This window comes from Rhinolophus sinicus, chromosome 1 (genome assembly GCF_057876585.1).
Source record: "Rhinolophus sinicus isolate RSI-liver-muscle chromosome 1, RSI-T2T, whole genome shotgun sequence".
Lineage (NCBI taxonomy): Eukaryota > Metazoa > Chordata > Mammalia > Chiroptera > Rhinolophidae > Rhinolophus > Rhinolophus sinicus.
This window is the reverse complement of record NC_142501.1, coordinates 69,202,393-69,226,226: the sequence shown is the minus strand read 5'-3', so window position 1 is coordinate 69,226,226 and position 23,834 is coordinate 69,202,393. Positions and strand designations below refer to the sequence as shown.

The 23,834-nt window shown below is 33.4% G+C and overlaps 1 protein-coding gene across 2 annotated transcripts in view; it reads left to right on the top strand.

The window, feature by feature from the left end:
* The window catches only part of ZFC3H1 (zinc finger C3H1-type containing), a 50,643-nt gene extending 27,310 nt beyond the window's left edge, over window positions 1–23,333 (top strand). The window contains exons 13-35 of one of the 2 annotated variants that reach the window (XM_019748945.3): window positions 966–1,140; window positions 1,528–1,659; window positions 2,016–2,558; window positions 2,645–2,754; window positions 3,579–3,710; window positions 3,817–3,938; window positions 5,087–5,188; window positions 5,386–5,505; window positions 6,434–6,617; window positions 7,888–8,074; window positions 10,004–10,192; window positions 10,806–11,043; window positions 13,347–13,452; window positions 13,541–13,739; window positions 14,298–14,392; window positions 17,772–17,882; window positions 18,155–18,259; window positions 18,392–18,557; window positions 19,596–19,696; window positions 21,223–21,324; window positions 21,956–21,995; window positions 22,263–22,325; window positions 22,455–23,333. In XM_019748945.3, the coding sequence (XP_019604504.2) occupies window positions 966–1,140; window positions 1,528–1,659; window positions 2,016–2,558; window positions 2,645–2,754; window positions 3,579–3,710; window positions 3,817–3,938; window positions 5,087–5,188; window positions 5,386–5,505; window positions 6,434–6,617; window positions 7,888–8,074; window positions 10,004–10,192; window positions 10,806–11,043; window positions 13,347–13,452; window positions 13,541–13,739; window positions 14,298–14,392; window positions 17,772–17,882; window positions 18,155–18,259; window positions 18,392–18,557; window positions 19,596–19,696; window positions 21,223–21,324; window positions 21,956–21,995; window positions 22,263–22,325; window positions 22,455–22,592 (3,460 nt within the window). In that variant the 3' untranslated portion in view covers window positions 22,593–23,333. The remainder of the gene's footprint in view (window positions 1–965; window positions 1,141–1,527; window positions 1,660–2,015; window positions 2,559–2,644; window positions 2,755–3,578; window positions 3,711–3,816; window positions 3,939–5,086; window positions 5,189–5,385; window positions 5,506–6,433; window positions 6,618–7,887; window positions 8,075–10,003; window positions 10,193–10,805; window positions 11,044–13,346; window positions 13,453–13,540; window positions 13,740–14,297; window positions 14,393–17,771; window positions 17,883–18,154; window positions 18,260–18,391; window positions 18,558–19,595; window positions 19,697–21,222; window positions 21,325–21,955; window positions 21,996–22,262; window positions 22,326–22,454) is intronic. The other variant, XM_088800781.1, reaches the window with a different exon arrangement.
* Window positions 23,334–23,834: the final 501 nt, after the last annotated feature.

Sequence of the window (23,834 nt, the reverse complement as noted above, 5' to 3'; positions counted from 1 at the left end):
GTAGCTCCACATTTCATTAATTCTAAAAGGTGCCATTTTATGCATTACTGAGAAAGAAAACATGCTGCTAGCTAAACTAGGATATACAATAATGTTAAGACGCATCTTGATATTAGAAATCTGAAATATGTTTTATACATGAAATATTGTGGTGACCATGGATTTCCAAAGTGGGATTGTGTTTGTTTGAAAAATAAGAGATTAAGATGAATTTATTTAGGTTTCATTAATAACTTAAATGAATAGGTTTTAAAAAATTCTTTTTCTACTCCCAATCCTTTGTATCACGTATTCTCTGTCTTTATGATTCTAGAATTTCTAGATGTCAGTTGTGATTGTTGAAAAATGGTATCTTTCTGGGAAAGATGCTTCATTTCTTTTTAACCATAATATTTAGTAGTTGAAAAGAAGAAAATCTGCATCCATAAATTTATTTTGTCCTATTGTGCTTCTCAGTTCCAAACTTGACATCTGTATGTTGTTTAAAAATTAGATTTCCTTTTCCCCTTTCTTGTTTTGCTTTAAATAAAACGAACTAGAGATTTTTAAGTTAATTAAATGTGCTTAATTATGTTTATTAGAGGGCTATATTGTATGTATGTTTATTAGTATCATATATAAAGCTAAACATAGCAATTTTCTGCCCTAAGTCCTCATTTTTCAGGGTCTTACAGGGTGAGATTCAGCCAGTATTAAACATTTATTATTAATAGCTTTTCAAATGTAAGTTACATTACTCAGATTTAAATTACTAAAAAAAAAAGATCGGGACCATAGTTTTATAAATGTATCAATGTCTATTTGAATACCTGTGTGATTGATGAATATGAAAATACTTTTCAATTCTCACCTGGATGTCATAAATATATTTTTAAAAATGAGCTACTACTTTGTAAGTTTTTAATCTGATGCTGTTAGTCCACTAGTCTAGAAAAACATTAACGGGGGTTTTATTTTTCAATTAGGATTCTTTTGATGAAAGATGAATCTGTTTTAAAGAATCTAGTACAGCAAGAAGCAAAGAAGAAAGAATCTGTTCGAAATGCTGAAGCAAAGATTATAAAACTTACAGAACAACTTCAAGCAACAGAGAAAATTCTCAGTGTCAACAGAATGTTTTTGAAGAAGCTTCAGGAACAAGTAATGTTCTTTTTTAATTTTTATTTATTTATTTTTAAGGAGGGCACAGTTCACAGTGGCCCATGCGGGAATTGAACTGGCAACCTTGGTGCTACCAGCACCATGCTCTAAGCAACTGAGCTAACCGGCCAGCCTCAGTAATGTTCTTTTTTTAAATTAAAATATTGTAGTCTCATGTTTACTACACATTTTATGGGCCAAATTTTTATAAAACAAAGCAATAAACAAAAGCAATCAAAATGTGTAACCTATATATTGTTCTACATTGAAATATAATATGGGAATATTTTTATTTTCAGTTGAATACCTTAAAGCTGCTGTGTTTAAGAAGAAATCTCCTTTCCTAAGGTTTATATTTACATTTTCAGAGTTATCTTCTATTTTCAGATTCAGAAAGTGCAACAACGTGTTACAATTAAGAAAGCTTTAACTCTAAAGTATGGAGAAGAGCTTGCTCGGGCAAAGGCAGTGGCTAGTAAAGAAATAGGAAAACGTAAACTGGAACAAGATCGCCTTGGAGTAAGTTGTTTATAGAAATATTTTATTTTTGGAAATGAGAAGATTTTTATGATACTTTTGAGTGTAAGAGATGTATAAAATAACTCAATTTTTTTCCTGCATATTCAAAGAGAATAAGATTAAAACTTTGTTTTCAAATGATACGCACATTTTTGGAACCTTGTTTTTTTGTTTTGTTTTTTTCTTGGTTTTTCATAGATCATAGGTTAACTAGCAAAACTGTTGGAGACTTGTAAAACTGTTTTAGTCTCATTATGGATTTAGTTTTATAATGTTGGCATTGTATTGTAGGGGTAGAACAATTACCAAAAATTGTTTATAAAATCATAGCAATATAAAATATTTTTCTCCCCCAGCCAAACAAAATGATGAGATTGGACAATTCTCCAGTATCAAGTCCAAGAAAGCATTCAGCAGAACTAATTGCTATGGAAAAAAGACGGTTACAAAAGCTAGAATATGAATATGCCCTGAAAATTCAGAAACTGAAAGAAGCTCGGGCTCTTAAAGCAAAGGAACAACAAAATATTGCTCCAGTTGTGGAAGAGGAACCTGAATTTTCTTTACCTCAACCCTCGCTTCACGATTTGACTCAAGATAAATTAAGTCTGGACACTGAGGAAAATGATGTTGATGATGAGATTTTGTCTGGTTCAAACAGAGAACGAAGAAGATCCTTCTTAGAATCCAATTCTTTTACTAAACCTAACCTTAAGCACACTGATACACCTAACAAAGAATGCCTAAACAAACCTGCTAAGAGTACAGTAGAAAAACCAGAACTTTTCCTAGGGTTAAAAATTGGTGAATTGCAAAAATTATATTCAAAAGCTGACAGTTTAAAACAACTGATTTTAAAAAACACTACAGGCATTACAGAAAAGGTTTTGCATGGTCAGGTAACTGAACATTTCATATTCTTTATAAAATACAGAAATTATCCTAGCTTTATTTGCCTTTTGAAATTATTGTTTTTCTTTTGCAGGAGATTTCTGTGGATGTAGATTTCTTGACAACACAGAGTAAAACAACAGAAGTGAAACCATGTCCTTTTAGACCCTACCACAGTCCTCTACTAGTGTTTAAGTCCTACAGGTATAAAAGGAAGATTCAGTTAGCTTGAGTTTCAGGATTGCTCCTGTTGTTAATATCTTAACCTCGAATACTTGATGAAAATGAAAAAAAAATTGAATCATGGTCACTGAAAAATGAACTGATCCTTTTAGGGAAAATAAAAATTAAGAGACTTGTGGTCAGACACAAACCGTATCAGGAAGGAAGGTTTAGCGCACATTGGGTTTATTAATTCTTATCAAATTCTAATTTCTAGCTACTAGTGGAATTGTGGAGAATTCTAGATGACTGTCTGTTAGGGATTTTAGGAAACCTAACTGGAGTCTTCCGAGAATTTTTAATTTTTGTTTTTTTAATTTTACTGTTAATCTAAGAAATGCATTGGCCAGATTTCATAAACTTGATTTAGATATTCTCAGGTGATTAAGTTTTTGGGAAGTTGTCTTTTTTAGACTTGTAGACGTTGTAAGACTGTTAAATGGGTATGATTTTAATTACAAAATTGTAAAGTGCCCAATAGATAGTATAGACTTTTTTGCCTAGTTTTTTTGTTGGCTGGTAATATGTGTAAGAAATACCAGTCATGTAGCATTTTATTTTGTGGTGGTAAAACACTATTAAAATACAGGGTTTTTTGTTTTCTGTTTCTGATCTTTTATGTTCTGGGTATAAAATAGTTTGTCCCTATCACTTGATATTCTGGTTTTCTAGAATTAATTTTGGTATTAAGTGATTAGGTAAATAATATCCTCAAAGTATAGAAATTGAGAAGGAAAAATGAAAATTTTCTTAGTTTTTTGGGGAATGTTTATGGAGCATTATATGTCCACCTCTCTTCTCCTTAGATTTAGTCCATACTATCGAACCAAGGAAAAACTTCCCCTAAGCTCAGTATCATTCAGTAATATGATTGAACCGGATCACTGTTTCTGCCGTTTTGATTTAACAGGAACATGTAATGATGACGATTGTCAGTGGTGAGTAGTTTTAATTTGTGAACATTTTATAATTTAAAAGACAATCTTGGTTATTTAGCTTTGATATGTACATGATTATCTTTTCTGTGTTGTCATTTTATTTTAGGCAGCATACACAAGACTATACGCTTAGCCGAAAACAGCTATTCCAGGACATTCTGTCATATAATCTGTCTTTGATTGGTTGTTCAGAGACAAGCACTGATGAAGAAATTGCTGCTGCAGCAGGTTTTTAAAGACCTCTTGTTCCCCACATGAAAATTTGAATTTAGGCTATTTAAATTTTTATGTTCAATTGTTGACATCTTTAAATATCTATAATAATTAAATAAATTCACCTATGACACTACATCTACATCTCCTGTAACACAGTTGTCAATAGCTATATATTGTTTTTCAAATTTAAGTTAATTAAAATTTACTCCGTCAGGTCACACTAGCCACGTTTCATGTACCGTGTTTCCCCGAAAATAAGACCTAGCCGGACAATCAGCTCTAATGCGTCTTTTGGAGCAAACATTAATATGAGACCTTGTCCTATTTTACTATAGTATAAGACCGGGTCTTATTAATGTTTGCTCCGAAAGATGCATTAGAGCTGATTGTCCGGCTAGGTCTTACTTTCAGGGAAACACGGTACTCAATAGCTATTGTTGATCTCAGTAGCTTAATAGTGGTGAGTACTTACCAATAGGATAGTGCAGATATAAGATATTTTTATCATTGCAGAACCTTCTGTGGACAGAGCTCATCTAGACAGTTCAGTTTATTTAGAAGAATATATTGACATATTTGTATAGAAATTTTAGTAATGATTTTAAACTAGACCCCTATTTTTGTTTATTGTTTTAAAAAACGAAGGAGAGTTGAAAGTTAAGATGACTATAGTTTCAAATTCTACAATGAAATAAAAGGACTTGATATACTTTTGATATTGTAGAAAGTATAGCTTATTGTTGGACATTGTGAGTAAATACTGTTTAGCTTTTCCTCAGATTTAGTGCCAAATACTAAACCATAAACTATACGTCTTTTGGTAGTAAGGGAATTGGTGTTTATTAAATTTAGTGTTATCACAACCCAGAGTGGTTGTAAAGTCACTGAATCTATTTAATCATTCTCAATTTGGGGATTTTAATTTTCACTTGTTTAGTTTGTTTCAGGAAATACATATTTTTTCAGCCCCAAGTGGGTGTATAATATGGTAGGATTTGCCATATTATTTAGGATAATGTAGGCATTGCCATCTAGAAGGCCCTGGGTGTTTTCACTTTAATTCTGAAACTATTCTTCATTTCATACCCTTTTTATAAGCCTTGTCTCTGTAATCCATGATTTTTATATTTTTTATGAAGATAACATTGCTCTAATTTCAGAAAAATACGTTGAGAAACTTTTTGGAGTAAACAAAGATCGAATGTCAATGGACCAGATGGCTGTTCTTCTTGTTAGTAATATCAATGAAAGTAAAGGCCATAGTGAGTATATATGTCTGTCTCACACACAAAAGGATCTTGAGTTTCTTTATGACAGCAAGTTTTTTGGCATTATGTTCTCAATATAAAAGATATGTCTTTTTTAGCACAATGAAATGAATTTAACTCTTTTTAAGTATTGTTTCAAAACTATAAAAAACTAGGTATATCGACTAATAATCTTTCTTTGTCTATTTTAGCACCTCCATTTACAACCTACAAAGATAAAAGAAAATGGAAACCAAAGTTTTGGAGAAAACCTGTTTCAGAGAATAGCTTCAGTAGTGATGAGGAACAGTCTACAGGACCAATTAAGTATGGTAAGAAGTAATTTAAGATCCAGAATCATTAAATTGTGGTATTCTATTTTTGTCTAACACTTTTAATTAATCTTTTGGTGTATTACTAGCCTGGTTTTTTTATTTCTGCTTTCTAAGAACAGTTAGTTATGCCATTTGGTGTTTAAGGCAATTATTTCTTCATTGTGCAGCACTACCCTTCACATCATTTCGGGATGTTTTGTATTCATGGACCAGTAAATGCAAAAATTACTCTTTAGCAAATGTGACAGCTTCAGATATTGCCAAACATGCTTGAGTGGGGAGAGGGGAGCAGTACTTCTCCCATTTGAGAACTGTTTGAGGGCAGATGTTCTAGTTGATTTCATCTTTGAGTCTATGTTTTCCTACATGCAGTAAGTAGGCTAAAAACTGAATTGATAAATGAACAGTAGAATGTATGAATGAGTACTTTATTGTCAAGCACATCTTGCATTATAATTTCACGTTTGTATAATTTAATTGTTTTTACTATTCGTGGATTGGCAAATAACCTGATAGGTGTATACTTTCATGCTTATTTACATTACTGAAACAGTTTTTCTCTGATTTAGATATAGTGAAACAAATCATCTTCAGAAATTATAACTTTCTCTTTCAGTTTAATGAATGTAAATTATCAGGTGATGTCATTTATCCTTAAAGAAGGGAGATGGTACTTCTGGTTTGTCTAGCAGACTCCTAGTTTATGCCTGTTGTCCTGGTATAATTTTTAATAACACTTCCTTTCACTCTTAAAAGTATCCTGGTTTGGACATAAATTATATGATGGCTTTACCTTAAAGCTATGAACTACTGCATGTCATTAGAATCTTTCGATTTTTAGATTATTTTAAAAAGGAGGGAAATTGTTTTTCTTGGGGGTCTGTGGTTAAAAGAAGGTGTGAAGCTAATGATAAGCTTTTTATAGCCTTTCAGCCTGAGAACCGAATAAAAGTTCCTGCTTTGGATACCGTTGTGACTCCAGATGATGTCAGATACTTTACAAATGAGACTGATGACATTGCTAATTTAGAAGCAAGTGTGCTTGAAAATCCTTCTCATGTACAACTTTGGCTCAAGCTTGCATACAAGTACTTGAATCAAAATGAGGGGTAGGTCCGCTTCTAATCTTTGTGTAAACTGTTGCACATTTATATTTTTATGTTTGAGGTTTATTTCATCTATGGTAATCATGTTTCCTTCCTAGTATCAATGGAGCCTTTGTTTTTTGACAAAGCTAAAAGAACTTTATTGTTTAAAAGCTATTAGAAAAAGTTTAAGATTAGATCTTGAGTTGTGTGCCTGGTTCAGTGTATGGGTAATAAATTAGCTACAGTTTTTAACTCTAGTAGGCTCTTATTTCAAAATAGGATTAGTTAATTCAGTAAATTTTCAGTGGTGTAAGGATTAATTATTTGGGTTTCTTAAAAAGTCAAATAGTGGAACAGGTTGCATTTTTTGTTAATTTTCATTTGGAGATTTAAATAGCTTGTCTAAGAACCTCTAAATTCTGGTGAATTGACTTTTTCTAGGTGTGATATTATTCAAATAAGGTAAATAGTAATTTATCTCACAAACAACACCTCCTGTTGTATAAGTGCATTTTCTAACACCTGCTTTTTTGATAGGATTACCAGGAATAATCTTTTATTACTGTAATTAAAAATTATAAAAATTCAGTTTTTTTTATGGCAACTGTGAATGTCTATCTTAAAACTTGATATAGAAGCTTTTTTTTAATAAGGCAGCACTACAGAATGCTAATAACACCTTATATACCTGAATATGGTGCTTATTTAACTTCTCTTATATGTCATTTCCATGTTAATGGGATAAGTTGCAGTGTTTTCTTTTCTGACTCATTTACTGAGTGAAGGCCAAAAGAACTGTACATTATTTTATGAATAGGATCATGAGAGACAATTATCTTCTCCAAAAGATAGCAAGCCCTTGACGGTTGAAAAGAACTATTATTATATTGAAAGCTTTGATATTTTGTGCTGGCAGTAGCTGGCCTTGAGGGAGAATTGTTTAACTTTTCCCATTCCTGGACCAGTGTAAATCGTAAAAGGTACTGCTGAGTATGGACTTAAAGCACATTTGAAGTTGATAATCTAGTGGTTTTATAACAGTGGTTTTATCTGGTAAATGTTCACAGAATATCCATTTAAAAAGGAATTACTGGGTCTGTGGGAAATCAGGACCTTTTTTGGACAGATGTGACTTAAAATTCTAATTTACCTCCCTTTGTCATAGGTGGCTCTAGCTTCTTGGTAGTTTCTAATAGGAAATGGAATTTAAAAATTGACTCCTTAGACTAGCCCAATTTAAAAGTATTTTCAAGCATTAAAAAATATTCCTGCTTTTCTTTTAAACATGTAGGCTATGTTCTGAGTCCTTGGATTCTGCCTTAAATGTTCTGGCTCGGGCTTTGGAAAACAACAAAGACAATCCAGAAATTTGGTGCCATTACCTCAGATTGTTTTCTAAAAGAGGAACCAAGGAGGAGGTGCAGGAAATGTGTGAAACAGCTGTTGAATATGCTCCTGATTATCAAAGTTTTTGGACTGTGAGTAGAAAAGATAACATAGTCCTGTGTGTGTGTGCATGTGCATGCACATGTGTTCGTAATTCTTTGGATCATCTTAAACATTGATATGTAGCTTCATAGATCATATGCTCTATTATCATATAGATATAATAACCTTACTTTTGGTGTCCAGTTACCTCAAAACCACTTCTTTGTATCAGGATTAATTTAGACTAAACAAGAAGAAAATACTTAGCGAAGAGGTGATTTTTATTGTGATTAACTTTATTGGTAAGGAAAAAATATAAACATTTTACACTTACCTATTCTTAAGCAGTTTTAGTTTGGGCAAAGTTGAGTGAATTTTGTGCGAATCACCGGAAACAAATTTTTAAAAATTTCTTATGCATGTGTAATATTTTCATGAAATAATGTCTGTCCTCGTTACTTCTGAAAATAATCACAATCTATAATTCATACTAATATTGACCCTTGCCAAGATACAACGATTTAGTGAAAAAATGGGTTCTTCCTCATTCTCTGAGAGAATGTGATGTTTCCTACCTGGGCTTAAATTTAAAATTATGATTAGTCCACTTGTAAAATAAATATTCATTAATATCTGAATGTTTACCAGCTGAACTCTGGAACTATTAGATTAAGGTAAACTTTCAGATAAATATTATTCTCAGCCCTATCATTTACTTGCTCGCTGAAATTCAGAACAAATATGACTTGGATAACGTGGTATCCCTTAATGAATGAAGTTGGCACTCTAACTCGTACTCTCCTAACTCAAGTACTGAATAGATTTGGACACAGAGTAATGCTTGATTTTTGACCTAGAACATTGTACCTAAGTTAATGCTATTGATCACAAGATTTTGGGGGTGTATATTTTTTCTTAAAGTTGTTTGGTTTTTAAAGGCCTCTTAATTTTCTTTTTTTAAAGATTTTATTGCGGGAGGGGAATAGGACTTTATTGGGGAACAGTGTGTACTTCCAGGCCTTTTTTCCAAGTCAAGTTGTTGTCCTTTCACTCTTAGTTGTGGGCAGGGTGCAGCTCATCTCCAGGTCCAGTTCCCGTTTCTAGTTGCAGGGGGCACAGCCCACCATCCCTTGCGGGACTCGAACCCGCAACCTTGTGGTTGAGAGGACGCACTCCAACCAACTGAGCCATCCCGGAGCTCAGCGGCAGCTCAGCTCAGGGTGCCGTGTTCAATCTTAGTTGGAAGGGGTGCTTCCCACCATCCTTTGCGGGACTCGAGGAATTGAACTGGCAACCTTGTGGTTGAGAGCCCGTGCTCCAACCAACTGAGCCATCCGGGAGGCAGCTCATCTCAAGGTGCCGTGTTCAATTCTTGTTGCAGGGGGCGGAGCCCACCATCCTTTGCAGGACTCAAGGAGTTGAACCGGCAACCTTGTGGTTGAGAGCCCACTGGCCCATGTGGGAATCGAACCGGCAGCCTTCGGAGTTAGGAGCATGGAGCTCTAACCTCCTGAGCCACTGGGCCGGCCCCAAGGCCTCTTAATTCTTGATTATCAAGTCGATTAAGTCTTTTAATTTTTATTTTGCCACATGGTTCTAATACGAATGCTATTTTCAACATTTTTGTATAGTCACATACCTCAGCAATGCAAATTGTATGTGATGGTCAGTGTGAGCTTTTGTAGATCCATCATGGTCTTGGTGTCATTTACCTGTTGATTGAAGGAACGATGTAATTGCTTCTGCGATAAATAATTCTGAAGTACTTCTGAGTTTAATTTTCATCTGATTTTACTTTTCAACCTGAAAGGGAAATCGAGGTTATAGTACTGGAAAATGGGTTTATACACATTTATAATTATTCTTTTTATGGAAATTGAAGATTTAATATGAGACAGTTTCTTAATGAAATGTGAAAAATCTGTAGTTTTACAGTTTATTCTTATGAAGCATGATTAATGACATGAAATTTTGGGCAGTTTCTACACCTAGAAAGTACCTTTGAAGAAAAGGATTACGTATGTGAGAGAATGGTGGAGTTTCTGATGGGAGTAGCCAAGCGGGAAGCATCAGATATTCTGTCCTTTCAGCTTTTAGAGGCTCTTTTGTTCAGAGTTCAGCTGCACATATTTACTGGAAGATGCCAAAGTGCACTTGCAATTTTACAGGTAAGCATTTATTGTAGAATTTAATTATACTTTGTAGAGAATTTTTAAAAGGTCTAAAACATAGTAGCATTATTCAATGATAACAGGCTTTAGATTTGAATCCTTGTTTTGCCGCTTACTAGTAAGTTGTATGAAGTTGGGTACGTTTATGATTGTTTCCTCATTTGCTTAGTTGGGATAATACCTTCTTTAGAGTGTTTATGAGGTTTAAATGAAAATAATGTGTGTTCAGTACCTACCAGAATAAACTTTAGTATTCAAATAATAAGAGGGAAAAAATAAAAATCTTCTGTATGGGTGTGGTTGTTTTTTTTCTTTTTTTTCTTTTTAGATTTTGAATACCAAGACACTTAAAATGTACAATAAATTTAATCTCTTTTCATTAAGTACATCATGAACCTTAGTATAGGAAAAGTTATGCTAATTTGTTATTGATACCTCTCTAAAGAGTTTTCTGATTAAAAAAATTGGTGACTCGTAATTTTAACTTAGGTGTTTAAGAACCACTACAAAGAAATATAACACTTTCGTTTTTTGCCTTTACATTTGAATCTTAGGAATAAGAGTCATTATTTTAAAAAACACTTTCAGATTATTTTCCTGTTTTACCTAGAATGCATTGAAATCGGCTAATGATGGAGTAGTAGCTGAATACCTTAAAACAAGTGATCGATGTTTGGCATGGCTGGCCTACATACATCTTATTGAATTCAACGGTCTCCCTTCAAAATTTTATGATCCTTCTAATGCTAATCCTTCAAGAATTGTTAACACAGAACCATTTATAATGCCATGGCAAACAGTTCAAGATGTAAAGACTAGTCCTGACATGTTGTTAGCAGTTTTTGAAGGTAAGCATAAATGTTTATAAATTATTTAGAACATCAACTTATTCCTTATTATGATTCTTCATAATTAAGCAGAACAGATTTGCAAATTATAAGTTGTAGTTTCATACTTTATTACATACATGATTAAAAACTTAAGGATTTCATCAGATACAATGGACATTGGTATCCATGAAAGCTAGGAACTGTACTATACTACATAGTTTTTCTGATTATGGCAAAGGATATCAGCTAGATATATGGTTTAATGAATTGATTGAATCAGGTAATTCTTTTTTTTAAGCAGTCCATCAAGGTGAAAGTTAAAGATAATATGTTATATTTTTCAAGTAATTAATATTGTCTCAGTCAGTGAGTTTGATTGTTACTATATACTAAATGATGTATCTGCTATGGAATATATACAAGGTATAAGCCTAGTCCTTCCTAATAAGTACATAGCCTGATCTGAAGATAAAATCTATATATTTGACATAATTATTAAACATATAAGGCCACGTAACTGTAGTATTAGTAATATATAGTCTAAATTCTGGGGTTGTAGAAAAGATTAAGATCTGTGGTTGATAGAATTATATGGTACAGGCCATAAAACCAAAGGGAAGAGATTGTTATAGGTTGGGAAGTCTTCATAGAAGAATTAGGGATTGGAGCTGGACTTTGAAGCTCAACTATGTGACATAGTGGACCTCTTCAAAGATAGGACTCGTCTTATTACCTCTATATTTTCTAGAGGTCTGTAATGTCTGGCTGTGTACTGCTTAGTAAATGTTTATTGAAAAAACTATTGAGGAAAGGAAGGAAAAGAAGGACATTTCTGTTAGGGGAGCTAAGTAAACAAAAAGCAACAAGGAGATAGGAATTAATACATTGGATTTGACGGGAGAATCCTTACCAAGCCAGAGTTTTGTGCTAGAGAATAGTAGGAATTAACCTTGATAAAGTGGAATGATAACCAAATTTTCAAAAACTGTAAGTGTGGTACACTTGATGACAATAGAAAGAAAAAATGTGCTGTAGAGAAATGGTACCAAAGGTATGAAAACTAAACAGAAACTGATTGCCGTAACTGAGGCACAAAAAAAGTGACCTGGGAAAGAGTATTTATTAGAGACATTTGAAGTTAGCACATAGAGATGTGGAGGGGGAAGACAGATTAAATGTCAGGGAAGAAGACAAGAAATAGTCAAAGATGATTTTGGGGTCTTGAGACTGGGGAAAGGAAAATGAATTAATAGAAAACATAAATTGGGAAGACTGATTTTGGTGGTAGGAGTGGTATTTGTGAATGGTAATTGGTCATCCAACGGAAATGCCTGTTGGCAGAAGGAAATAAGGCAGCGAACCTTAACTGGGCAATTACAGATAGAGAAATGGATTTGAACATTATTAACAGAAGTTATTGTATTGCAAAGTATTTTACAGTTTTTCGTACTCTTGCAGTAAATTATTCAGTAGTTGAAGCTATGAGATATTTTATCTGAGGAAAGAAGTTTGAAAAGTATAGTAATAAGGGGTAAAAGGAAGAATAGAGTCATTGAATGAGACCAAGAGGAAATATAAACAATCTCTTGGAAACATAGGCAAGAAGAAATGAGAAAGAAGAGGGAGAACATTATCAAATGCTAACTAATCAAATAAAATTAATTTAGAGATAGGCTTTTAGGTTTGTTTAGATGTGAGCCTATCAGTACACTTCAAAAGTGCAGTATCAGAGTTGCATTCATTTTAAAACTGCAAATCTGGGAAGTCATACTACCCATTGGGCAAGGAGGAAATGGTGACAGTTGTGCAAAGTCAAACATGGTACCATTCTCTAAGAAGCAGCCTAATCAAGTAAAGGATTCTTTACAAAGGGGAAGTGTGTTTTGAGGGAGTAAGGAAAGGACCTAGTTTAGGGGAAGACATTTAAATGGCTGTACAAAAGCAGAGCAAGTCCTCTTTTGAAATGGGTCAGAGAAAGATAAAAAGATAATTCATTCTTTGATTTTTTTTTTTTTTTTTTTGAGAATATTTTTAAGGAATTTAGGATAAATGCAGACACTTGTTGAAGTGAAAACATTGATAGATGTGAAAGCTCATATTGGATGTTATATTCTTACTGGGAAAATGACGGTAAGAGATTAAATTTTAGGAGTTTAGAAATCTCTCAGATACCTCCTTTGGGTAAAAGCCAGGAGTTCAGTATAAAATTATGGTCAAGCAAAGAGACAGGCCATCTTCTTCTGTTGGTCTCTGAGTTTGAATAACACAGTCAAATAATTTATTTTATGTTTGATTCATGATATTGTGATGTTTTTGGATAGATGCAGTGAAAGCTTGCACAGATGAGAGCCTTACTATTGAGGAAAGAGTAGAGGTCTGTGTTCCACTTTACACAAACATGATTGCTCTTCACCAGCTGCTAGAGAGGTAAAACTTAATTGACAAGCAGTTAACTTTATATTGAAAATTGATCTTTTAAAATGTGTTTAGATACATTCTTTTTTTTCTTGTTAAGGTATGAGGCTGCAGTGGAGCTTTGTAAATGTTTATTGGACTCGTGTCCCATGAACTGCCAGTTGTTAGAAGCCCTTGTTGCTTTATATTTGCAAACAAATCAGCACGACAGAGCCAGGGCAGTATGGCTTACTGCATTTGAAAAAAATCCTCAGAATGCAGAGGTTTTTTATCATACGTGCAAATTCTTCATTTTGCAGGTAAAAAAAATAATAATAACTCAATAATGTTTGAATATGATATTTTAATGTTTCACAATTTCTTACTCATTCTTTAAAATGTTTCAGGCACCAGCCTCTTCAGGAAGCTTTTCCTGGTCCTTTTGGCCCTTTGCAAACTGTTAGTTACTCCTCTCTGCTGTAAATACTATGTGCATAGCTCTATTGTTACACTTATTAAATTGCTTTATAATTTTGTTTATAGCTGCTTTATATACTATGCTAAGGGGGCAAGGAACATGTCTTAGTCAGTTTTAGAGTCCCAATACCTAGCACAGTGCCAAACATATAATAGAAGCTTATTAGGTAATTGGATGAAACTTGAGCTTGTGGTATATTGGGTGTTAAAGCTGTTTAATGATTAGGTGAATTTAAGTTGGAGATGAGAAAATAGAAGTTATCTCTGCCCCCACCTACTCAGGAAACTTAATCTAAGTAGTGATTTGGTGTTTTTTTTTTTAGTGGTTTTTCCTCTCTTGAAAGATTTTAATTAAATATTATAAGCCTAATGTGTATTCCTTCTTCCTCTTTTTAAAATAGAATCGAGGAGATAATCTTCTTCCATTTTTGCGGAAATTTATTGCATCCTTCTTTAAACCTGGGTTTGAGAAATATTGTAACTTGGATCTGTTTCGGTAAGTTTGTAGAACTCTTGATTTGCAGAGGAATGAGAAATAGTGTAGTTTAGTGGAAAGATTACACATTTTTTTGTGGATTGACTACATTTTTGATTGATTCTTTTTTTATTACTTTCAGGTGTACAAAACAACATAAAGATTAGACATTTACACCCCTCACAAAGTGATAACCCCAATAAGTCTACTACCCATCTGACACCGTACATAGCTATTTAGATTGATTTTTAAAAAAATACTTAAACACTCTTAGACTATTACGAAGGCACTAGAATTTAAAATGGAAGGATGTAAATGCTTTGTATTTTTTAGATTAAAGACACTAACAAAGGAAGGCTTATATTGACACCTTGGTGACTCATTCTGCTTCTAATTTATTGTTATTGTTCATTTTAGCACTTACTACTGTAGCAATGAATTATCCTGAGACAATCAGTGATTTTTTTTTTTTAACATTTTAATCAGTGATTTTTAAAAAAACAACAACTTTTAATCTTATTTGGTGATCTAAAGTGGATGTAAATAATACGCCTTATACTTCTTTAAATTCTAAACAGAACTGCTCTAGGCTCTGAATTGTTGAGTAAGCTTTAGAAGATTCTTTTCTCAGCCATCACTTTCTCAGTAACGAATGTGGAGCTCTGTATTTACTGCCTTTGTTTTGCTGTGAATTCTTATTCTAACAAAAATAAGAGGCCACAGCAGATTATGAAGAATGATTTCTTGGGAGGCTTTTAAAGTTCTCTTCCCGCTTTCTCTTCATCTCTGAAGGGAACGCAGACTTTTTTCTTAAGGGCCAGGTAGTAAATATTTTAAGCGTGCAAGCCATATGGTCTATCTCTACTAGTCAGCTATGCTGTTGTAGCAAGAAGGCAGCCATAGACAATATATAAATGAATGGTCATGGCTGTGTTCCAATAAAACCTTGTTTACAAAAGTAGGTGTAGTTTGCCGATCCCAAGTAAAACAGCATCAAAAGGAGAATATTTTATCATGACATACTCTAAAATTTTATGTTAGGAAGAACAGAAAGAAGGAAGGCCTAAGCTGAATATCTCCTAAAACAGTTTCTTATAGAAAATAATAAGTGAAGTTAACATCTTGGTTTGATATATACAAGCCTAGTGCTTGCAAGTATTTCTCTTAGGTGCTCCCTCTGTCCACCCCCATTATAGCCATATTATATAAAAACATTTTCAGAAACAACCCACATTTTGTTAAGTCAGTGGTCCATCCACCCTAGAATATGTGAGCATGGCAGTGTTTTTGGAGATTTGGCAAAAAAAGTTTGGGGCCACTGTTCTTTCCTAGACATGAGTTTTTACATCTGTCCTCTCATGGTAGCCAGTTTATTGACATGGTGATTTCAGTACGCTTCCTGAAATTCTTTCTCCTCTGCTACCTCTAGATTAATACCTAAGGATTAATTATGAAAGAATAATTTAAAATGCAAATTAATGGAGAAGAATTAAACCATTCTATAAGGAATTTAGAGATTGTTTAACATCCCCATGCTGTCTTTTTTCCTGTTTAAATCAGATTGCTTAAACATCTCAAACTCAGGCATAGGATAAATTCAAGGCTGAACCAAACATTTTATAGACTTGCTGGTTCTGGTCTTCCCTTGGGCGTGGAGGTAATTGGTTTAGCTTAAAAGAAGATTTTGCCAGATTCTTCTGTAGTAACTAATCAAAGATCTTCAGATCTTCTTGATGTCAGCTTAATGAAGCAGAATAAACAACAGTGTCAATAAAATTTGAAAATGGGTTGCCTCCAAATAATCTTCTCATTGTTTGCTAAGTCATCTTACTTTATTAATTTTTTTGTGGGAATAGTCATAGTTCGTAATTCACTGAGAATTACAAAAACAAGGTATCCTGTGCTTAGTTTTTTTTTTTTTAGCTAATATTGAAGCCCTTATTTACACAAAGTGCATTTCTGTTAATTTAGGAAAATGTTTTGAGTCAAAGATTAGGAGAACGGCAGTAAGTCAGATAGTTTTAGGCATTGTCATACTTATGTTGACATATATATATATATATATATATATATATATATATATACACACACACACATATATATGTATACATATGTATTAATTTATAAGTAAATATTGCCACAGTTTATTAATAGGAGAAGTCAGTGATCTTAATAGGTTCAAAATTTTATTTTTTAATTTCATGAATAGAAATTATAAAGCTAAAAGCTTGGAACAATAATAATTTACCTAGAATTGGATTCTATCATTTCCTGTTTTATGTAACATTTAAGACAGAAAGAGCTAGATGTGGGTAATTTTCATGTGTTTGATATCAATTTGCAGATAGCAGATAGCTGTAACAGTTAAAACAGTTAACGGGGAAATTGCATTCACTTTATTGAAGTTAGCCTAAGGATAGAGTCTTACATAGATTAGATTTTAAGTCATCTCTTCTTACTTACCTTAGTTTTCAGTTGAGAAAACTAATATCCTTAGAAGTTAATTGATTAACTCATGGTATTATGGCTAAGTTGGGATGATAACCTGACTTTTAGATATCCCATTTCTTCCCTTTCTTACAGTTCTTCTCTCCTCATCCAGCCTCTCTAATCCATTAATTCTTAGTCCCTTAAAATAATTTTAAAATCCAAGGTAAACAGTTATAGTAGATTATCGTTGTTGAGAAAATTGTATTTTCTTCAAAAACATGGTTCCTGAAAATGTTGGTAAATGTTATACACACAAATTCAGATATATTGGGAAACTTGCCTTAGTCAAAGTCAAATAGATTTCTTAATTAATCGATTTCTTAGAGCTTGTAATATCTTAATATGTATTGTGGCTTTTCAAGAGGGGGCTATAATTTCCAATATTTCCCAATCTTATTTGGTCATGGACTTCTTTTTGATAAGTACCTTATGGGCCAATATGTTATAGAATATACTTTGATACCTTGTCTGAAATTAAAACAATAATGGTATGTGTGTTTGTATGTATGGGAGAGAGAGTGTTTTTAGGTATCAAGTTTCGTAACTTTTAAAGAACTTTTTTTTTTTATAAGAAAGCACAGATTTTTTGGGAAACTGAGCAGTTTGGTAGTCTTCATTTGTTCTTCCCTGTTTTTAATTAGGTTTAATTATATGATTATTGTGGTTTGTTTAATTTTGGGGATAGAATTTAAAAATTCGTTTTAGGAGAAGAGTTATTCATGTAGGTGTAAAACAATAAATGTGTGATGCTAGAGATGTAACCAAAACAGTATGGTATACATGTAAAAATAAAATCTCATTACCTCTTAAAAATATCTCAAGGAAATTTAAGTTGAAACTGAGGACTTTTAAAGTGTTATTAATCCATATGTGCATAGACATAATTTCAAACAGTATGTTTTTTTCCCAGGTATCTCTTAAATATCCCAGGACCACTTGACATTCCAGCCCGTTTATGTAAAGGGAATTTTGATGATGAGATGTTGAACCATCAAGTTCCTTATTTGTGGATGATTTACTGGTGAGACATTATCTGCTGTGGAGAGAAATGTTGCATACTAGGCTTGCATTTGTTATTTATTACTGAATTACACTGTGTCAAAATTAACCTGATGTTAAAGTCATTGAAGCAAAATTGAAGGGATGCTAAGGTTTATGCATTGTTAAAGAAGAAAGATCAAAAGAAGGATTCCATTGTAATAATATCTAATGTTTAAAATATACTTTGTCATTTCTTTACCTAATAGAATTGAGCTATAGACATACAATGTTTTCCTTCATTTTTTTAAACAGCCTTTGTCATCCTCTTCAATCAAGTATTAAAGAGACAGTGGAGGCATATGAGGCAGCGTTAGGGGTTGCCATGAGATCTGATATAGTGCAGAAGATTTGGATGGAGTAAGTTTAGTTCCTCTCAATAAGATTGGGACTTGGAATAAGGGGACATGGTGGGGAAAGGGGCGATCAGCTTTCTTGGTGAGAGAATTACTGGCTTAATTATTCTTAATTATAATATTTTTCTTTTGGCAGTTATCTTGTCTTTGCCAATAACAGAGCTGCTGGATCCAGAAACAAAGTCCAAGAATTCAAATTTTTTACTGATTTAGTGAATAGATGTTTGGTTACAGTCCCTGCCCGATACCCCATCCCTTTTAGCAGTGCTGATTACTGGTCCAACTATGAATTTCATAATAGGGTAAGAACTTAAAACTTTTTCTTTTTCTTTAAATGTTTGTGCAAAGGAAGGCGACTTAGAAAACAACAGCAAAACTCCTGTTTTATATCGAGAGCTTTTCCTAGAACCACAATCCTAGCATTTACTATGCTTTCCTAGCATTGACCATGTTTAAGATTCAGTTAAGATAGAATGTACATATTGATTGTTATATTTTAGAAAATTGAACATTGAAGGAAAATTAAAGAGATGTTAAGGTTTAATACATGTTGAAGAAAGATCAGAAGAAGTAATTGTAATAATAATCTGTAATGTTATGCTTGACGAGTTGGAAATTTTACTGAATAAAAAATTCTGTAACTTCAAACTAAATAAGAATGGGCTTATGCAGTGTAGCTGTTAATACTTTATCAAGCAAATATAGCTATACATAGGAATAGAAAAGCTGAAATCAATGCTGTTTAGAATTTTAAGAGTAGAATCTGACTAGTGATATATTTATAAAGTTATAAGCAGTGAAACAAAGGGGTTCTTTGTTTATTTTCAGAGACCCATTTCATTCGGTACAATGTAGGCTGAAAGCTCTTACTGAAGTTCAGTGTAGACTAAAACATACACGTGTTTTTTTTGTTATTAATCAGGATAACCAATTACTGTGCTTTGTACTTCTATGCCATTCTTTATCCCAGGATCTCAAACCACTTTATGGACATTAAGTCATTTTCACACGGGCATTCCATGAGCAAGATATGGCAGGTATTATTAGCCCTCTGACTTGCCCAGCCATACAGCAAGCAAAGGTAGACTCAGGAATGAAAACCCAGACTCCTGACTTCTTGTCAGTGCTCTCAGTCCTTGGCTCTCATCACTAGACCATATTTCCCAAGTCATACTTGGAAAGTCACTAATAAAATTAATGGTAGGAACTATAACTCACAGCATCATACATTATTATACATTCACGTCTTAAAGACCTTTTGGTTTTCTCATTAAAACACATAGGTAATTGTATTTCACATCTTGTTGCATTCATTTTTCTCCTCCCCTCAACCTTTACAGGTTATTTACTTTTATTTGAGCTGTGTTCCAAAGACCCAGCATTCCAAAACCTTGGAACGGTTTTGCTCCATTATGCCAACTAATTCTGGACTTGCACTGAGGTAAGAAAAAATAAAATTCTTTTGGTTCTCAGCCCAATAGTATAGGCTCTTCGTGTGAAATTGTTCTTGAAAACTTGATAAGAACAGTCTGTTCTTCTACTCCTTCCTCACTGATATATACTACTTTAATTTCAGAGTGATTAAGCAAGCAATAGGTAGCTGTTCATGTGGAAGTCAGTATAAAAATCTGGTCACTTCAGAAAACTGTGCAGATTATAAGGGGGCATATAATTCAGTCAAGTTCATCTGTGTTCTCTAAGCACATACCATCTGTTCTTGGCACATGTATAATAGGCAGTAAGTTTGTTTTACATGGTGAAGGAGCATTACTTAAGAGATTTTTAAAGTGTTACTGAGACAGCAGCCAACTATATGTACTTTGGTTACTATAACATATTTTCAGATAGGTCAGTTGCTCTTAAATACTAACATGCATTAGAAGCGCCTGGAATGCTTACTTAAAATACTAATTCCTGAGCTTGAGCCCCCAAACCATATTTGAGAAACTTATCTACGGATTTCATACATTCAGTTAGAAGGAGATTTTTGAGCATTTCTTTGTAGTTTCTCTCCTCTGATAGAGAAAACCCATTTTCACCCTCAAGAATTGTATCTTTTAATTCAAAAAGGTACCCTGCATTCTAATGCTTTGGCTTCTACTTGTGCAATCATTGTCACTGCATCATTTGTGTCTTATGTCTCTGAGTTTGTTTTGTGGATCATAAGGTGCCTGAAATACTTATCATATATTCCTTTGTGTGTTAAAGTATTTACATTCCACTTAGCATGTATGTGGGAAAAAGATATGAGACTAAAAAAAATTCAAAGGCTTGAGGCTATGACAAAAATAACCATATCATTTTATAATAAAAATTCTTAGCAATCATGCTAATCTACAGAAGCTAATTACAGAAATTTTTATTATGGAACATCACCTTTGGTAAAACATGTGAAATAGAAAATGTGGTTGTCTTTTGACTAGTTTCTGTTATGATAGGTGTTCTGGAATATAGGCAGTTCAATTGTTCGTTTTCCTGGTAAAGCTCCACTTCTGTGTTTTGATACTTGTTATTACCTTGTCCCTTTTTTCAGAATAGAGAATTTAATAATTAGTCACTGTACTTACATTTTAGCTTGAGTCATTCACAATTAAGTACACTCAGTTTAATAAAGAGAGAAAAATACCAGGAAATTGCATTAATGTATGAAGTCATTGTAGAAAATTTTGGGGAGGGGGCACGTGGGGTATAATTGGAAGAGAATGCTTTAGTAGTCTGTAGGAATACATGGGCTTTATTTTAGTTTGTTGAAGATGGAATGGGTCTTGACTGGACTTCTTGCTAGTTTGCCATGTCCCTGTCCTAGGGTAATTTTTATAAGAGGCATTCTATAAATACTTGCTGAATAGCCTTGATGGAATTTAACTGACCAAAAATTGTACCTCATCAAACATCCTTTTCATAGAGCACATTTGGGGTTCCTTACACTTGCAATGCTTTGTTCATTTTCCTGAATGTACTTTACAGGCTACTTCAACATGAATGGGAAGAAAGCAATGTTCAGATTCTGAAACTTCAAGCCAAGATGTTTACATATAATATTCCAACATGCCTGGCCACCTGGAAAATGTAATGCAACAATCACGTACATGTTTTTATAGCTATTGCTTTTATTTGTAAGGTTTGCTCCAGACAGGTAAATCTGAAATGACATCTTTTTTTTCTTTTCCTGGACAGATCTCTAATTTAGATTTGTTTTTGGCACTTGCTGAGGTGTTAAATTGAGAGTGAGGGAGTGCTCATTAACAATTGCTTCTAAAAGCAAAATGGATAGAGTTGTAATTTTCCTTTAAGGAGAACGTTTAGGTAACAATACTGTTATCAATAGCACATAAATCTGTTATACACATTTTAAGACCATCTCTTTTGAAATGCAGGGTTTTCCCCCACTTACGGTCTGATGTTCTCTTTCTTTTAAAGGTGATAATGCCACATATTTTTTAGTAATAATTATTAGGAATGTTTTTCTTGAACGTTATTAATGTTCAAAACACTGGTCTGCTTTATTCTTGTAAAGTTGATAAAAATTGTTGACTTTTTCTTTTCACTATAGGTTACCCTCCTTGGAAGTTTAGCCTGTTACTTTCAGGAAGTTTTGTACTCAGATTCCCAGTCAGTATTCAGCCAGTGGTAGTATCTCATTTTGTTCAAAGATATGTAAATTTTTCTTTTTCCTTTTCTATATTCCTTTTTTTCTTAGAGCCATTGCTGCTGAGATTGTTCTAAAGGGACAAAGAGAGGTAAGCCATGATTGACTATCAGATGAGTCACTTTTTTAAAGCCATTCTGCCCCTTTAATTGATTTATCAATTTAAAAGAATTAAAGCATAGACATTATGTGTGTTTTTACATAACATCCCGAGAACTCTAAATGTTTGGCAACTCCCACACCCAATGTAACCATTTTGTCTTGAATGTTATTATGAAGTATCATTCAGATACTTAGGGTTATGAAGGTGTCTCTCGTCATGTTTCCTGATGGAATTGTGTGTATATCTATCTTATAGGTCCACCGTTTATATCAGAGAGCCTTACAGAAGTTACCTCTTTGTGCATCACTGTGGAAAGATGTAATGCTTTTTATCTTTTATTTCATCTTGAAGTTTTCCTATAAATTTTCTGCATGTGCCATATCCATTGATGTGGTAATGCTCAGAATCTAGCTAAGTCTTACTTCTATGCTTCCCTGTCTTTTACAGCAACTCTTGTTTGAAGCTTCAGAAGGAGGTAAAACTGATAACCTGAGAAAACTAGTTTCCAAGTGCCAAGAGATTGGAGTCAGCCTAAATGAGCTCTTAAATTTAAACAGTTACAAAACAGAAAGCAAGAATCACTGAACACTGGGTGCAGTCAGTTCTAAGTCCTTAAAATAATTGCCAAAATTATTTGAATGATCCTTCAAGATTAGGCTGATCCCTGGCTAAGGTCTGTGTAATGCAGACAAGCATTACCGAGCATATCAAGTTCCCTGCAATATCCTGTCCTCAAAACCGGAAGCAATGAACATGAACCTCTTCGGTTGGATAAATGAACTTCCTGTTTGGCCTGCCTCTGGGCCCTGCCAGATTCTCATAACATCATGTACGTAAGTATAGTTCCTCAAAGTGACTGATATATATTTTAATTTTGCTTTGTTTTTGTTTTTATTTTTTACTTTTACCCCTTTATGTTGTGCTAGTCCTGATTCACTTGACACTCTCTGATGCCTGAGAGATTCTTGTTTGGGATTTAATTTCCAGGGCTGTGTTTACAGTAAAAAGCAGGCAGTCCCTTTTAGTTCTTCCTCTTTAAACCTTTTGAGATTCTTCATTTCAGGATTTAAACTTAAGCAGTCCATCTTAAGGAAAGTGTAACTGCCATGGCCACAAGTCTGCTAGTTGCACTGGAATGCTCTAACAGGGTTGTTTATTGCCCTTTCTACGTTCTGGACTCCTTGCTGAGACTGTTTAACTTGAAGATTAAAGAAACTATTGCAATTGCCAGTGCATCAGAACCTAAGAGTGGTCAAATATTATGTGCAATTTTTTGTAAAGAAATTTTAATTTATAATAAAGTTTAACAGTTTAAAGAACAGTTAATATTTGAACTGCTTTGTACTGAAATACTACTTTGTAGTATTAAAATTGTTTATAAACAAAATATTTTTAATATAAGTTAACTTTTTAAAAAATGTTGCTGTCTTTATTCACTTTTCACACCCTGGTGGGAAAGGGTTGAAGTAGGAGGTAGGGATATGCCCTATAACTATATCAATACTTTCTTATCCTGAACCTGCTTTCCCATAAAAAACATTCCAGTGATTTTTCAATTCAGAAGAAAATGGTCCTGTTCTGTTTTGAGGATGAGAACAGATAGGTTTGCACTACCATTAAACTCCTTGTTCTCAAGACCAGTGTTTAGAAAGTATCTCCCAATTGTAGTTTGAATGATTTGCTTAGTGACATGCTGTCTTATGTTGAATATCAAATGACCAGATATAAAGAGGACCATGCTTTTTGTTTTCAGACTATAGTGGGTTGTTTGTACCTGGTTAGAAAAACTTAATGGGGACGGCCGGTTAGCTCAGTTGGTTAGAGCGC